The sequence below is a fragment of the Dermochelys coriacea genome, chromosome 7 (assembly GCF_009764565.3).
Source record: "Dermochelys coriacea isolate rDerCor1 chromosome 7, rDerCor1.pri.v4, whole genome shotgun sequence".
Lineage (NCBI taxonomy): Eukaryota > Metazoa > Chordata > Testudines > Dermochelyidae > Dermochelys > Dermochelys coriacea.
This window is the reverse complement of record NC_050074.1, coordinates 127,572,771-127,590,324: the sequence shown is the minus strand read 5'-3', so window position 1 is coordinate 127,590,324 and position 17,554 is coordinate 127,572,771. Positions and strand designations below refer to the sequence as shown.

At 42.7% G+C, this 17,554-nt stretch overlaps 1 protein-coding gene across 1 annotated transcript in view; it reads right to left on the bottom strand.

The window, feature by feature from the left end:
- The window catches only part of ALDH18A1 (aldehyde dehydrogenase 18 family member A1), a gene marked incomplete at its 3' end in the record, with an annotated part of 126,531 nt that overhangs the window by 54,260 nt on the left and 54,717 nt on the right, over positions 1-17,554 (bottom strand). The window contains exons 3-7 of the mRNA XM_043518696.1: positions 13,314-13,537; positions 11,420-11,569; positions 11,209-11,313; positions 7,955-8,107; positions 7,351-7,441 (exon numbers count right to left, since the gene is read on the bottom strand). Of these exons, the coding sequence (XP_043374631.1) occupies positions 7,351-7,441; positions 7,955-8,107; positions 11,209-11,313; positions 11,420-11,569; positions 13,314-13,537 (723 nt within the window). The remainder of the gene's footprint in view (positions 1-7,350; positions 7,442-7,954; positions 8,108-11,208; positions 11,314-11,419; positions 11,570-13,313; positions 13,538-17,554) is intronic.

Genomic DNA, 17,554 nt, shown 5'->3' with positions numbered 1-17,554 from the left:
GGTTAGGGACTATTTAGAAAAGCTGGACGTGCACAAGTCCATGGGGCCGGACGAATTGCATCCGAGAGTGCTGAAGGAATTGGCGGCTGTGATTGCAGAGCCCTTGGCCATTATCTTTGAAAACTCGTGGCGAACGGGGGAAGTCCCGGATGACTGGAAAAAGGCTAATGTAGTGCCCATCTTTAAAAAAGGGAAGAAGGAGGATCCTGGGAACTACAGGCCAGTCAGCCTCACCTCAGTCCCTGGAAAAATCATGGAGCAGGTCCTCAAAGAATCAATCCTGAAGCACTTAGAGGAGAGGAAAGTGATCAGGAACAGTCAGCATGGATTCACCAAGGGAAGGTCATGCCTGACTAATCTAATCGCCTTTTATGATGAGATTACTGGTTCTGTGGATGAAGGGAAAGCAGTGGATGTATTGTTTCTTGACTTTAGCAAAGCTTTTGACACGGTCTCCCACAGCATTCTTGTCAGCAAGTTAAGGAAGTATGGGCTGGATGAATGCACTATAAGGTGGGTAGAAAGCTGGCTAGATTGTCGGGCTCAACGGGTAGTGATCAATGGCTCCATGTCTAGTTGGCAGCCGGTGTCAAGTGGAGTGCCCCAGGGGTCGGTCCTGGGGCCCGTTTTGTTCAATATCTTCATAAATGATCTGGAGGATGGTGTGGATTGCACTCTCAGCAAATTTGCGGATGATACTAAACTGGGAGGAGTGGTAGATACGCTGGAGGGGAGGGATAGGATACAGAAGGACCTAGACAAATTGGAAGATTGGGCCAAAAGAAATCTAATGAGGTTCAATAAGGATAAGTGCAGGGTCCTGCACTTAGGATGGAAGAATCCAATGCACCGCTACAGACTAGGGACCGAATGGCTCGGCAGCAGTTCTGCGGAAAAGGACCTAGGGGTGACAGTGGACGAGAAGCTGGATATGAGTCAGCAGTGTGCCCTTGTTGCCAAGAAGGCCAATGGCATTTTGGGATGTATAAGTAGGGGCATAGCGAGCAGATCGAGGGACGTGATCGTTCCCCTCTATTCGACACTGGTGAGGCCTCATCTGGAGTACTGTGTCCAGTTTTGGGCCCCACACTACAGGAAGGATGTGGATAAATTGGAAAGAGTACAACGAAGGGCAACAAAAATGATTAGGGGTCTAGAGCACATGACTTATGAGGAGAGGCTGAGGGAGCTGGGATTGTTTAGTCTGCAGAAGAGAAGAATGAGGGGGGATTTGATAGCTGCTTTCAACTACCTGAAAGGGGGTTTCAAAGAGGATGGCTCTAGACTGTTCTCAATGGTAGCAGATGACAGAACGAGGAGTAATGGTCTCAAGTTGCAATGGGGGAGGTTTAGATTGGATATTAGGAAAAACTTTTTCACTAAGAGGGTGGTGAAACACTGGAATGCGTTACCTAGGGAGGTGGTAGAATCTCCTTCCTTAGAGGTTTTTAAGGTCAGGCTTGACAAAGCCCTGGCTGGGATGATTTAACTGGGACTTGGTCCTGCTTTGAGCAGGGGGTTGGACTAGATGACCTTCTGGGGTCCCTTCCAACCCTGATATTCTATGATTCTATGATTCTATGATCAGGTGGCATAATCCAGAACAAGCAGCACACTCTGAAGAGCCCTGGCTGACTTCTCCAATGGGCCTATCAGATCCACGTCTATCCTCTCAAACGGGCCTTCAATAATTGGTAGAGGTACTAAAGAGGCCCTTAAGTGCAGTTATGGGCCATGTAATTGGCATTCCGGGCAGGAGGCGCGATATCGAACCTCCATACAAACTCTTGGCCAAAAGAGCCTCCGCAGGATTTGATTAAGGGTCTTATCTACCCCTAGATGTCCTCCGAACAAATGACTATGGGCTAGGTCCAACATTGCCCTCTGGTGCCTTCGAGGTACCAGGAGCTGCTCCACTTCTTGCTCTTCGGACCACTCTAGGCCCTCAGCCTTTGGCTTTCCCCTTCATCGGAATTCTATTCACCTCAACTACCTCTTTTCTAATATTGTGGTACAGTGGCTCATTGGCTTGGTCCTACCCAAAATTCTTAAATGAGGGCCCAATATGTTCAAATTCAAGGTGACCTATTTCTGTTTTACACACAGGATTGGTCGCCATGGAACTGGGTCCAGCTTCCGGTTCATCAACTATCTGAGTCACCCTCCTGCCTGCTGGACGGCCCTTTGGTTCTGGGCCAAGATCCTGATCCCCCAATCTTTTGTCCATCCTTCTTTACTGCCTAGTTTTCCAGGGCTTCTCTGCTGCAGAGAACATGTCCTAGGATAATTTAGAGAAAATTAGGAGGGCTTGCTACAGTATCAATGCTGGGGTCGCTACCTTCCCAACTCATCCACTAGGACTAAGTTTCCAAACCCTGGGAAGTCTCATCTTATGAGGATCACATATGGGAGCTTACAGACCATCCCCGACATTCACCCTTGTGACGTTCCCCTGAACATCAATTTGTACAGGGATGGTCAGATAGTAACTGACAGCCCCACATGCACAGGAATAACCTGTGTATTTGGCCATAGACAGCTGTTCTGCCCCACTAGGTTTCCCCCAACACCAGCATGATGGCACTTCTGGATTCACTAATGCAACGGTCTCTATGCCATTCATCCTAACTGGCTGTGTGCATCTATGTGGGGTCATCATGACTCCCATGAGATTGTAAAGACCCATGTGGCCTGATCAATCACCCAGACTGCATTGCATAGGCTCCTCAATGTTAGGACATTGGGCTGCTATATGCCCTAGTTTCCCACAAGCACAACATCTATACACAGCTTGGGGCATCCCTCTGTTCTTTGAGCTATTGGTTCTTACCCCATGACCCTCTCTCCCCAAGTCCCTTCGCAGCCTCAGGCCGCTCTCCAGCATTCTTACTCCCCAACCCAGTTCTGCCTGACCCTTCAGGAGTCTGGGCCTTCAGGATGGGCACTCGCCTCTTGATCCACTGCATCTCTTCCCCGGTAGTCTGAGAAAGTTTCCTGACCATTAAAATGCCTCTTTACAAGTGCAACCAAATCTTCGTAACAGAAACGGTCATTCTGGCTAACCCATCCTCTTAGGTCTGATGGTAGTCCTCTCATGAACCCATCCAACACTAAGACTTCTATAATCTTCTCCATGTTGTGGATCTCGGGGCACAGCCATTTCCGAATTAGATGAATCAGGTCGAACAGTTGTGACCTCAGTGCTTTGCTGTCCTGGTACCTCCAGTCATGGAACCCCTGGGCCTTTGTAGTTGTCATCATCCCAGACCTCACCAGGACCTCAACCTTCAGTTGGGTGTAATCTGTAGCAGCTTCTGCTGCCATGTCCTAGTAGGCCTTCTGGGCTTCCCCACACAGGAAAGGGACAAGGATACTGGCTCACTGGTCTTGTGGTCAGGCCTTCTGAAGGGCTGTTTTTTCCAAGGTGAAAAGATATGCCTCCATGTCATCTTCCATAGTCATGTTTGGTAGGTAACTTCTGACCGTTAGGGACCGAGTCCCATCATGGCCATGAATCAGAGCAGTCAGAGCCTTCAGCAGGTTCACGACCTCCTGCAGGATGGCTCAATCCTGGGTTACCTGGCTCATCAGCAGTTGATTTGTTTTCTGCTGTAGCCATACTGACTCCTGCTGAGTGGCCATCTGGACCCTGATAGCCTCTTGTTGCGCTGCCATGGCCTACACCAGCACCCTCACTACGTTGTACATTTTTGGGATGATTCACCTTGCCCTGGGATGGTCCATTGTGCCAACTATCCCACTCCAGACACCACATGTGGCAAGGCACCTCCTCTGTCTCACTGGATTTTTCACTTTCCCCTCTGGCAGTGGTGGGGCCTGGACAAAAATCAGCCCCACCCTAGACAGTGTTTGTCTTCCCCCTCTGCATTCTCTTATCAGTACTGACACACCCTGACACGCCAATATTCACCAATGTCATGTAATTAGGATATGTATTGTACAAAGTACGTCTTGTGAGGTATCATTCTAGAAGTCTTGATCTGCTAGACATTAATACTTCATTGGATTGCATGCGTTATTGTTGTATGTGAAGTTACGAAGTTTGCTATGTATGTGTTACTGAAACATGTTGTGAGGTTGAAAGCACCCACAAGCAGCCTTTCAGGTACAACAGTAAAAATGCCAATCAATGCTAATGGCTTATTGAGGAAATGCACACAGGCACAAGGATTACCCCAGGGACTGTGCACAATAGAAACTTCACAGAGACAGCACTGCACAACAGGAACTGTTTGACCCAGATCACAGCGAAAAAGCTTTCCATCAAGTGGGAAGATCATATAAAGGGGGACAATGACATCATGGGGTGACCTCTCTCTCCCTGCAACAACACACCTGGAAACACCTGAGGGGCAAGGACTGAACTGTGGGAAGTGAAGGTCCCAGGTTAGAAGGATCTTTAGCCTGTGTATCAAAACCTGGGAAAGCCAAGGCAACTTGCGACTTAAGAGTCTGCCAACTTGTTTATCACTCACAGTGAAAATTTGCTAATTTATATCTAACCTATCTAGTGTGTTAAGATCAGTTTGTGGTTTTTGTTTATTTACTAAGGTAATCTGCTTTGATCTGTTGGCTATCCCTTATAATCACTTAAAATTATTTAAGCTCAGTACCAATGTGGACAGAAGAACAAATGGATATAAACTGGTCATTGGGAAGTTTAAACTTGAAATTAGACGAAGGTTTCTAACCATCAGAGGAGTGAAGTTTTGGAATAGCCTTCCAAGGGAAGCAGTGGGGGCAAAAGACCTAGCTTTAAGATTAAACTCGATAAGTTTATGGAGGCGATGGTATGATGGGATAACATGATTTTGGTAATTAATTGATCTTTAACTATTCATGATAGATAGGCCCAATGGCCTGTGATGGGATGTTAGATGGGGTGGGAGCTGAGTTACTACAGAAAATTCTTTCCTGGGTATCTGACTAGTGAATCTTGCCCATATGCTCAGGGTTTAGCTGATCGCCATATTTGGGGTCAGGAAGGAATTTTCCTCCAGGGCAGATTGGAAGAGGCCCTGGAAGTTTTTCGCCTTCCTCTGTAGCACGGGGCACGGGTCACTTGATGGAGGATTCTCTGCTCCTTGAAGTCTTTAAACCACGATTTGAGGACTTCAATAGCTCAGACATAGATAAGAGGTTTTTCGTAGGAGTGGGTGGGTGAGATTCTGTGGCCTGCGTTGTGCAGGAGGTTGGACTAGATGATCATAATGATCCCTTCTAACCTTAGTATCTATGAATCTATGGAAAAAAAAAAATCTACCTCTTGTACTTAATAAATGTATTTTTGTTTTAAACCCAGTTTGTGTAATACAAAAAGTTGTGCATCTCTCTCTCCACAATGAGGGAGAGGGCAACTTTCAATTAGCTTACACAGTACAGTTCTTGGTGAAGCACAACACAAGACAATTTGGGGTTTACTCTCCAGAGCGGGAGTGCACTTGAGTGCTAGGCAATTCCTTAGTTGAAAGCCTTCCCATGCAGTACTGATTTCCATTTCTGTCTTTCTGCAGCTGGGTGTGTCCCTACCTGTGTTTGTGCTATAGGAGGTTTGAGGGCCTGGCTTGGCAGGACAGGGTGTGGGAGCCCAGGTTGGTGGAACAGGCAGGCTCAGTGGTACCCCAGTACATAAGGTGGCACCCAAAAGGGGGGCAACTCATCACAAGTACTTTCAAGGCAGGCCTCAGGACAGGCCCAAGAGGGTTCCTCCAGCAAACAAAAAAGAAACCAAATTTACAAACACAAAATAAAAGGATACCTTTCCCTGCCCCTTTGCTTGGGTGCTGTTATCCCCAGGGTGTCAGTCTTTCCCCTAAACAGGCACTCAGCTTTGGGGGTTTCCCCCTTGAGGGAGGAGAGCATCCTCTCACCCTGGAGAAGCCCATCTTCCTGCTGCCACTAGCCCTGCAACAGCTTGTCTCTCCTCCCCCTTTCTAACCAGATCAAGGACTTTTAAAGATCTCAGGCAGTGTTTAATTGGACTCAGATGTCTATAACTGACCTGAGGGAACTCCTTCTCAGCTTGTAGGAAAAAGGGCCTTCATCATTCTAGGGCTAACATACCTGCCTCCACCATTCTCTGGCAGCTCCCAGCCTGACTTTATCACACTCCCACATTCTGAATGGATGATGTGAAGAGTGGCTAATGACCAAAGAGTCAGGCAGTTGGTTCAGCATGAATTAGGAAGCTGTTGTGGCTCCAGCTTCTGCAATGCTAGGATCACAGAGTATACACTGCAACTTGTCACTGTGGTAAAACTCTTAGACTAGAAGAGAATCTACCTTGCATGAGGTGCAAGAGTCCAAGGATGGCATTAAAATATGAACTATATAAAAGCATACAGCGGACCCTGCTATATCAGCGTTGCCATTGAATCTTCAGCTGCTTCTGAACACGTAGACAGCACGGGGGGGGCCAAAAGTGCACAAGCATCTAAACTTGGCAATTACAGCCATGCAGGAGTAACTTCTATCCCATTTAAAATAATGGAATATTCAGAGAAATCACTAAACCTCTACAGGATAATGGAATGATGAATGACAGACAGCAGCGGGGGCTTACTAAAAATGTCTTAGCACATTTGATTGCTTTGTTTCAGAGAGTTACAAAATTAGAATGTAGGTTGCCCCCACTATCCTTGTGACCTGAAGGGGAAAACAACCTTTTGCCAAAAATTGCTATTTCTCCAGTGCCCAAATTTATTTTGCAGCTCTTGCTGCAGAGAGAAGAAGTTTTTGTCCTAGTTCTGAAGAGATTACACTCTAAAGGAGACCATATACAGACCAAAAAAAAAAAAAAAAAAAAAATGGAAAAATATACAACATACAAGTAAAGTGAATGAATTGATCTTAGACATGTTTGTCACTGGTTTTTGGTTTTATGGGGGTATATAGCAGAGTGTGGCAGGACCCCCTTAGCTTTTGCCTCTGCTAGGCTCACAAAGTCACTCCGAGACCGTGGCTTTTTAACCACTGGTGCGCTTTATTCTCAGGTTTGTTCCCACCACTGTTGCACCATGTACAAGTAACCCTTCACCATCTGCAGGCAGGGGAGAGCTACCTCCCTGCTTCCATTCCCTGCTTTTTCCTCTTTCCTCCTGCTCTCCCCTGGCTTCCTTCCCCTGAGGCTTTTATGCAGCCCCAGGCTACTTAGGTAGCAGCTGTCTCTGCCTCCCCAATTAGGGCCAGGTTACCTCCTGCCCACTCTAATTTGTTCCCCTAACGAGGAGCAGGCGTGACAGAGAGCTGAATCTGCAACCCTTTGCCCAGCACCATGTCACAGGGTAGAAATTGTTGATTTAATCACAGGCAAAGGAGTAAGTTACATACCTTCTACATCGGAGAGAACAATCAGGAGATCAGTCTTCATTTCTACAGCCAATCGTGCTGCCAGACTATCGTTATCCTTAACGCTAATAACCTGAAATACATAAAGAGGTCAGCAACACCAGCAGGAGAGAGAAGCTAGCAAACACTGACTGCGCCCTACAGTGAACAAGTATCAGTACTACCACGCCCCTCTGCACTGCTTTGTCCATATTATGCTGTGTGCTCTATGGGGTGGAATCTTTGTATGGAGTCGAGAACAATGTTACCATTCAGTAAACAAGTAGTAATATCCTATCCAAATCAGTCTGTGCTCTGCCAAAAGCAAGCCATGCTAGTGTCTGCTCCCCATCCAAATCAATGCACCTTGTCAAAAGCAAGCCATGTCAGTACCCATTCCCTAATTCCTCTGTCCATACCATTCCGCTTAATTGTATGGACTTTCAGCTCCCAGCATCACTGTGTTTTTTCTGTTCTTACATTTTCCATTTCCCCTGTTGGTCACTCCAGGATATCCAGGTTATTAGAGTGTTAGTGAGTCATGCATTCATGCTCTAGCAGGTCCAATAGCAGGATCCACCCACTGCAATACTTTACCCACATTTACCCCCTGAAGATCACTGTTTGGTTCTGGAGGTGGAACAACAGCATCATTGGTGTTAATAATAGGGACAATGTTCATCCGCAGCAGCTCATGCAATGTCCCATTTAAATTCCGACGCTTCTGTTCATCATGGAAATCCAAATTGGTGACTAAAATCTGAAAAGGAGAAAGACTCTGAACAAGAATTTGATCTGCAGCCACCAAGTGTGCAAGTAAAGAGACATCCACAATAGATCGGTCAAGGCTCTCTAGACCACCATAACAGCAAGAGGGGTTAGTTAAAGTGTGCAGAGAATAGTTGAGAAATTTAATTCTTTGGACCACTCTTTATTGTAGAATATGAGACATACACAGCTATCTCCCAATAGTCCTTTCCCCAAGAAATCAGAACATGGGCTGGCTAAGTTTCTATGAAACAATCTGAGAAACTCACATGCAGGTTCTGGTTATGACTTAAAGCCCCAAGACCATTTGGGATCAGATTATTTGAGACATCCCCTTTCTTCCCATACAATATCTCCACAAATACAACAAACAGAGAAGCTTAATTTAGAGCTTCCTTCCTCTGAACAGGAAGGTAAAGCTGGTGGGTTATTTATTCTCCAATGTCCCTTCAGCTCTGAAATTCACTTCCCCCTTGGTCTGCCAGAACCTAGCTCCATGACCTTCTGGACATGCTGCAAAAAAACAACTTTTCTTTCAGACATGTAGTGAGGCAGCCGAGTAAAGAAGGGGATGGGAGTTATCGATGACCTGTGGAAGTGATTTTTCCCCATCTCTATTTTGACATTGGGTGCTTATGAGAACTGAGTACAACTGAATCCACTGTGAGACATTGGAGCAGTTTTTGGAATTTTAATTTAGGAATCCAATGATTTTAAAAGGAGCTTAATTTAATCCTTGTAAATATACAATGTGACAGTTGTGTTCATATTCAAGACAGTGCAAAGATAAGTATATTTTAACCAGTGAATTCAGTAGATATTGTATGATGGAACACATACAGGGAGCTGGTCTACAGAGAGAGAAGGTGACATTAGGTTCTCAGGTACCATGGGGATAGCTGTGGTATAAAACTCAAGACAGATGTTTATATAGGCAGAGTATAATTGTACTTCATAGCAAGATCTTCACCAAGTACCTGAGTACAGCAATTCAAACAATAATGCTATAACATGAGTTTAAAAAAAAAAAAAAAAAGCTCATGGCTAAGTGTATACAATATGGAACCGAAGAGATTTTAATGAACAGAGTCTCCACATTTGAGGACTCACTTTTTACATTTCTCTCTCTCTCGTGAGCTTTATATTCAACCTGACAGTTCTAATTTTGTTTACAGTCAAATGATTAAAAAAATGAATTGCAATTAATCAAGACATTAAAAAATAGTTGCAACTAATTGCAGTTTTAATCACACTGTTAAATAATAGAATATCATTTATTTAAATATTTTTGGATAGTTTCTATTTTAAATATATTGATTTCAATTACAACAGAATGCAAAGTGTACAGTGTTCACTTATTTTTGATAATAAATATTTGTACTAAAAAAATAAAAAATAATATTTTTCAATTCATTTCATACAAGTACTGTAGTAGAATCTGTTTATCGTGAAAGTGCAACTTACAAATGTAGAATTTTTTTTACATACCTGCCCTGCACACAAAAATATAACAATGTCAAACTTTAGTGTCTACAAGACCACTTAGTCCTACTTCCTGTTCAGTCAATCAGAAGTAAGGGTGACATTGTATATGGTGTATTGCCACCCTTACTTCTGCTGCAGCTCGTGGTGCCTAGCACTTGGCATGCGGCTCAAGATGGGCTCTGTGCTATCGCATGGGGGCTACATCTTGCCAGAGTCCTCTGGTGGCTCCTGGTTCACTACAGGCACCATTTCAGATTTTGGTTTGATGTGGGTGTGTGTGGGATGGGCAGTGGGGGGGAGGGAGAGAGAGAGAGAGCGCGCGATTGAGTGTGCTGAAGGACGACAAATGTGTGTGTGGTATGTGTGCTGGGGGAGCACTGTCTCTTTAAGCAGAGCACTCAGGAGCCTGAATGCTTTTTCAGCCAACAGTAGCTGCCATTGGCAACAATGGCTCCTGAAACAGCACCAGCTGACAGGCTCCCCATTCCCTGACTCTAGCTCAGCGGCGAGTAGGTACACAGGTGGGAAAGGGAGACACCCCAACATCAGCCTCTCTTACCCCCGCTCTGCACAGCAGACAAGAGGCAGGCTCCCAGTCTAGAGCAGCTTAGCCCAGGCAGCTCCATGGGTGCAGGGTGGGGGGAGGAAGCAGGAGCAGCAGCAGCAGTTATCGCGGGGGATGGGGCGTGAGACTGGCTCCGAAGCATTTCAGTAATCCGAGCATCTGGTCTGGATATTACAGAGGCTTGTCCCCGGCCACCTCCTGCTTGCTGCCACAGCCTGTGCCTCCCTCCCTGCCCGGCCGCTACAGAGTCCTATCTCCAGAGGTGTGTGATTAACTCAACAAAATAATACCTTTTTTTTTTTAAACGAGGGTTAATCGCATGTATTAACTGCGATTAACTGACAAACCTAATAATAATTCTACATTTGTAAATTGCACTTTCACGATAAACAGATTGCACTACAGTGCTTGTATGAGGTGAATTGAAAAATACTATCTTTTTACAGTGCACATATTTATAATAAAAAGTAATAAAGTGAGCACTGTACACTTTCTATTGTGTTGTAATTGAAACCAATATATTTGAAAATGTAGAAAAACATGAAAAATATTTATAATTGGTATTCTATTATTAACAATGCGATTAAAACAGCAATGAATTGACTTTTTTAAATCTAGTTAATTATTTTTGCATTAATTGCTTGAGTTAACTGCGATTAATTGACAACCCTAGTTTTCAGTCCTCAGACCTTCATTCCTGATCCTCAGCCCCATCTCTTTGGCCTATCGTAGGGCCACCAACCAGGTGGTCTGGGATACACAATTGTTTAAAAAAGTGTCCAAAGCCAGCCAAAAAATGTGTTTTTTCTTTAATCAGAACATAACATTTATTTAAGTGATATTTACCAGAACAATTTCCTTTGTGGGATAGCATTCAAATCAAGTTCTAAACCTCTCAGAAATGGAATTACAATGGAAATCTAGGAAGAGAGTGAATAGAATTGAACAGGTCCTTCTAGAATTAATAAGACTGGTTCCAAAAGATGGACTGAAGTATCAATTCACAGACAAGGGCAAGGGCAGGGGAAAGCGCAGTCCCTTACCTGAGCTGCACAAATGCTGTACTGTGTAAACATGGCCTCATAGAGAGCCATCAGTCCACTCTGTCCAGCTGCTGCACAGGCTCGTGCCTCCAAGACTGGAATAGCCTTCAAAGATTAGAGAACATCGCTGTCAGCCAACTGATAGGAAGGGATACAAGCTGACTCAGCCCAACATCTAATAGAAGAGCAGATGTTTACCTCAGCCACTCACCATGTCCTTTAGCTGGTTCTGTCCTGAATGCAGGGCCTGTCTCACACTTTGAGAAAGCAGGATCTCATGGCGCAATCGCTGTTTTCCAAAAGCCACAGCACCACTGGTGACTATCATCATTTCCCGACCCTGATTCTGCAGCATTGATACCTACAGGTGTGGAGAATCAAAGATCAGGCCCTAGAGCAGGAAAGACCCAAGCTTACTGATTCCATTCTCCCTCTTTGTACATTTTAAGAGCTTTTTGTGCCTCATCAATTCCTGGAGACTGAAGTCTTCTGCTTATCTAAAGAACATATACAGTAAGGAAGTAACAATTTAAGATGCCCCGCACCTAGGAGAGAACTTGTATGGCCCTTGCTATACTTGACCCCATCATGGTAGCTATTTTTCTAATGTAAGCACCTGGACTAATCAAGCCACAGGACAGGCATCAGATGGCAGCCACTCTGTCCACCATCAGAGCTGGTGTGATTTTAAGCAGAGACTAGAGGCAAGCAGCCCATATCCTATTGCCAGACTTATTGACCATCCATGCCCACAGCTCATATTTAAACAGCAACGCTACATCCGAGATGTAGAGAATCGGTCTTCTCTTATGCCATGCAAAGACTTCATGTTTTGCCCCTTCCACCTCTCAGCACCTGGCTTCATAGTTCCTTTCACACATCAAGTACCATATACTTCATTGATGCAACAAGGTTTTGTACACATCCATCAAGTATACGCTAGATCTGTTCCTCTACAGTTAGGTTTCTGTTTCATTTCAGGCAACACAAGCAAATTACTGTATGGATCCCATCCATTCCTAGTGCATGTAAAATAAGAGGCCTTCAGAGGCTTTTCCAAAGGGAAACATGCACATATCCAAGGGACACAGAAGACATTACTCCTCACTGGTACATGAACTCTAGTACAGATACTGAAATGTTAGTGCTGCCTTCCTACCCAATTGCCTCTTGGGTCTATCTTATTACCTTCCTTTTGCTAAGATTACCTTGTGGGAATATTTCTCTCAGACTGGTTTGTGGGGTTACCCAGTATATCACATCTGCTCATGGGTAAGGAGAAGTATCGCACAGGCCACTGGGGAGAAACTCTGCTCTCAAGTCTTCAGAACAGACCATGGGAATCTTCCACAATCTTCATAAGCATCCCCAACATAAATCCAAGTAACTGCATTTTAACGTTAAGCTTTTTTGAGGGGAAGATGTAAACTAAACTCATGTCACTAGAATGAAAAGCCAAGTGGGTGAGGCACTGAAAAAGGGGATGGATTCACAAAGCACTGCAGCCTTCTGGGAAGAGAGCCTGTTAGGATAAGAGTCATCAATGTAGCAGAAGGAGGACCAACTCACTAGATGCCAACTGGCAGAGTTTGTTAACCAGAATTTTAACCGGATATGGATGAGTTTTATTTAACAATATCATACATTCATATGCATCAAGTGCCAGTTACTGTGTAATCCAGGTGTCAGACAGCACAATGTAAACATCAGCAGTGAAGCCCCGATAGAAAATTATTCACTGGGATTATACTCCCCAGGTATTTTTCAACAAAAGAAGTGGCAACAAGAGATACTCACTTCCAACTTCATCCCAGGACAAAATGTTCTCCCCCATTCCCTGATGGCCCTTCCTCCTCCAGCTGAAGGCAGGAACTCCCATTAGGTTTATTTCTGCATACTGCAGGTTCTCCTCTTGCACCACTCTACGTATATTAGGCCACATGTCTCCCTCACTACATCTTCCCCCTTTGCATACAGCTCAGTTTTGCCACATGATGATAAAAGCAGCAGTTAAAGTCTCCTGCTAAGTTTAAATATATAAACTTTAAGGAGACATTGACTAGCCATTTTGCAAGAGCACTAGGTTTCTTTAGCCATAAAGTTACCTGCTCAACAATAGATGCCAACCGCCCAAGAGCCAATCCACACTCATCCCCTCGAGTCACAACAGCACTACCCAGTTTCACCACAATCCTTTTAGCATGCTTCAGCTCACTGCGATGTGCAAATGACTTGCCATGTGTACGACTGAGGGGCATGGTGATAAATGGGATGTTGCTCCAGCAACGGAGAGATTCATTCCTTAACACCAGGTTATGGACAGGCAAATCTGTGGTTAAAAAACAAAAAACAAACAACCACCACATGAAAGACAGGGAGAGATCCCACGCTCCTAAATGTTGATCCCACAACTTTGAACACTTAGTTCAGACCTCCCCCAACCCCTTATCTGTCAAGATTATTCCATCTTGAACCTAAAATCCCACAACGTGCACTCAATATTCTGACTTCCGAGCCCCTGGAATGTATCCAGTTTCCAAGTGACTGAGAAAGAAGGAATGCAAGCCATTGCTGGAGCAGTGTATAAGACCCATACTGGGTCAGACCAATGGTTCATTTAGCCCAGTATCCTGTCTTCCAACAGTGGCCAACGCCAGGTGCTTCAGAGGGAATTAAAAGAACAGGGCAATCGTCCAGTCCCAACATCTGGAAGTGAGAGGCTTAGGGACACCCAGAGCATTGGGGTTGCATCTCTGACCATCTTGTGTAATAGCCATTGATGGACTTATCCTCCATCACTTATCTAGTTCTTTTTTGAATCCAGTTATACTTTCGGCCTTCAGAACATCCCCTGGCAATGAGTTCCACAGGTTGACTGTGCACTGTGTGAAGTACTTCCTTTTGTTGTTTTAAACCTGCTGCTCATTAATTTTATTTGGTGACCCCCTAGTTCTTGTGCTGTGAAGGGGTAAATAAAACATTTCTTTCTTCACTTTCTTCATACCATTCACAAATTTTATAGAATTCTATCATGCACCCCCTAGTCATCTCTTTTCCAACCTGAATAGGCCCAGTCTTTTTAATCTCTCCTCATATGAAAGCTGTTCTATACCCACAATCATTTTTGTTGCCCTTCTCTGAACCTTTTCCATTTCCAATATTTTTTTTTTTTTGAGATGGGGCAACCAGAACTGCACACAGTATTCAAGGTGTCAGCAAAACATGAATTTTATAGTGGCATTATGATATTTACTGTTTTATTATCAAACCCTTTCCTAATGTTCTATTAGTTTCTTTGACAGATGCTACAAATTGAACATTGGCAACTGGTTGTCCCATTTGCCTTAAGGGAATATCCTATGTGGCAGGGTGGACTGATTTAATCAAAGCAATTAAAGTAATTAATTTTAATGTTTCATATTCGTCCTTTTTATTTTCCTAAAGAAACATTGATTCTCATTGGTTGATAATCATTAAAATACATTTATTTGCAACTAGATATAGCCTTTAAACTAAATTTGGTACTATTTTTTGCTAACCAGGTGGATACACTAGATTTATACATATTTATTAAAGCAATTAAATAGCAAAACTTGCCTTCTTAAATTTTTATATTTATTATAGGACTGTCGATTAATCGCAGTTAACTCATGCGATTAACTCAAAAATAATTTAAAAAATAATCGTGATTAATCGCACTGTTAAACAATAGAATACCAACTGAAATTTAATATTTTGTCATGTTTTTGTACTTTTTCAAATATATCGATTTCTGTTGAAACACAGTATGAAGTGTACAGTGCTCAATTTATATTTTTTTATTACAAAAATTTGCACTTTAAAAATTATAAACAAAAGAAATAGTATTTTTCAATTCATCTCATACAAGTACTATAGTGCAATCTCTTTATCATGAAAGTACAACTTACAAATGTAGCTTCTTTTGTTACATAACTTCACTCAAAAACAAAACAATGTAAAATTTTAGAGCCTACAAGTCCACTCAGTCCTACTTCTTGTTCAGAGAATTGCTAAGACAAACAAGCTTGTTTACATTTACCGGAGATAATGCTGCCCGCTTCTTAATTACAATGTCAGCTGAAAGCGAGAACAGGCATTCGCATGGCACCATTGTAGCCTGTGTCGCAAGATATATATGTGCCAGATACGCTAAAGATTCTTCATCAGGGCCGGCTCTAGATTTTTTGCCACCCCAAGCGTCGGAATGCCGCCTGAGCAAAAAAAAAAAAAAAGTGGCCAGAATGCCACCCCGGACATGTGCCGCCCCAAGCACGTGCCTGGTTTCCTGGTGCCTAGAACTGGTCCTGCTCTTCATGCTTCAGCCATCGTTCCAGAGGACATGCTTCCACGCTGATGACGCTCATTAAAAAAAAAAAAGTGTTAATTAAATTTGTGACTGAACTTCTTCGGAGAGAATTGTATGTCTCCTGCTCTGTTTTACCTGCCTTCTGCCATATATTTTATGTTATAGCAATCTCGGATAATATCCCAGCACATGCTGCTTGTTTTAAGAACACTTTCACTGCAAATTTGACAAAATGCAAAGAAGTTACCAACGTAAAATATCTAAAAGATAGCTATAGCACTCAACCCAAGATTTAAGAATCTGAAGTGCTTTCCAAAATCTGAGAAGGATGAGGTGTGGAGCATGCTTTCAGAAGTCTTAAAAGAGCAAACACTCCGATGTGGAAACTACAGAACCCGAACCATCAAAAAAGAAAATCAACCTTGTGCTGGTGGCATCTGACTCAGATGATGAAATGATGATCATCATCGGTCTGCACTGCTTTGGATCGTTATCAAGCAGAACCCATCATCAGCATGGTAGCATGTCCTCTGGAATGGTGGTTGAAGCATCAAGGGACATATGAATCTTTAGCGCACCTGGCATGTAAATATCTTGCAACGCAGGCTACACCAGTGCCATGCAAACGCCTGTTCTCATTTTCAGGTGACATTGTAAACTAGAAGCTGGAAATGTAAACAAACTGGTTTGTCTGAGCAATTGGCTGAACAAGAAGTAGGACTGATTGGACTTGTAGGCTCTAAAAACTTGTAGGCTCTTTTACATTGTTTTGTTTTTGAATGCAGGGGTTTTTTTTGTACATATATCTACATTTGTAGGTTCAGCTTTCATGATAAAGAGATTGCACTACAGTACTTGTATTAGGTGAATTGAAAAATACTATTTCTTTTGTTTCTTAAGTGCAAATATTTGTAATACAAAATAAATATAAAGTGAACACTGCACTTTGTATTCTGTAATTGAATATTGTATTGTAATATTGTATTTGTATCAATGTATATGTATCAATATTGTAATTGAAATCAATATATTTGAAAATGTAGAAAACATCCAAAAATATTTAAATAAATAAATGGTACTCTATTATTTAACATCGGGATTAGTTTTTTTAATCACGCAATTAATCACAATTAATTTTTTTAATCACTTGACAGCCCTAATTTATTATGATAGAAAATGGTGAATTATGCATTTCATATTTACTAGATGATTAATGTTTTACTTGTGATTTGTGTAAAGTTCTATTTTAGGGAAATTTAAATCAACTAAATGCACAAAAACAGTATTTTAATTTTTTTTAATTAACTAAAACTACTTTACGGATATATAAGAAAAGTTAATCAAAATGTTTTGCATTTAAAACTAACTGATTTATGACATAAAAGGAAATATTCATTGTAGTTAGTAAATTGAACTAATTGTTTCAGTTCGCCATATCCTTCAAGATTTTAGAACTAACAAATCTCATCCTCACACCTTATTTTTATTCATAGATGGGAAGAGGAAAACAAGCTTTTCCAACTACTAATTGGTTTCTTAATGAACTAATCATTGAGCTGAACTAGCTCAATAAAATGAAATTAAAAAAATATTCTCTCTACACTTGCAGAAGAGGCTAGTGCTGTCAAAGGCTGGTTTAGCACTTCAACAAACTCTGGTTTCAGGTGTTTAGCCAGTGACTTCCCTCCAGTTGAGCAGTTTGACTTTCTTTAACACTTGGCAGCAAACATGTACTGCTTAATATTATTGTTACGTGCAATTTAAATTTTAATATAGATTATATAATATAATAATCTGTAACATAGGTTGTCAATTTCAAATAATTTTTTTTTAAAACCCCAACCCAGCAGCCTGCCCGGAGCGGGGCCAAACCACGTGGTCCAGCTTGCAGGCTGGCTTAAAACGGCTCACAGGCCAGATCCAGCCCGCTGACCATAGTTTGCCCAGCCCTGTCCTAAACTGTCGCAACTGGAAACAAACTTTGGATAAGTCTAAGGAACAAACAAAGGCACTGCAGGA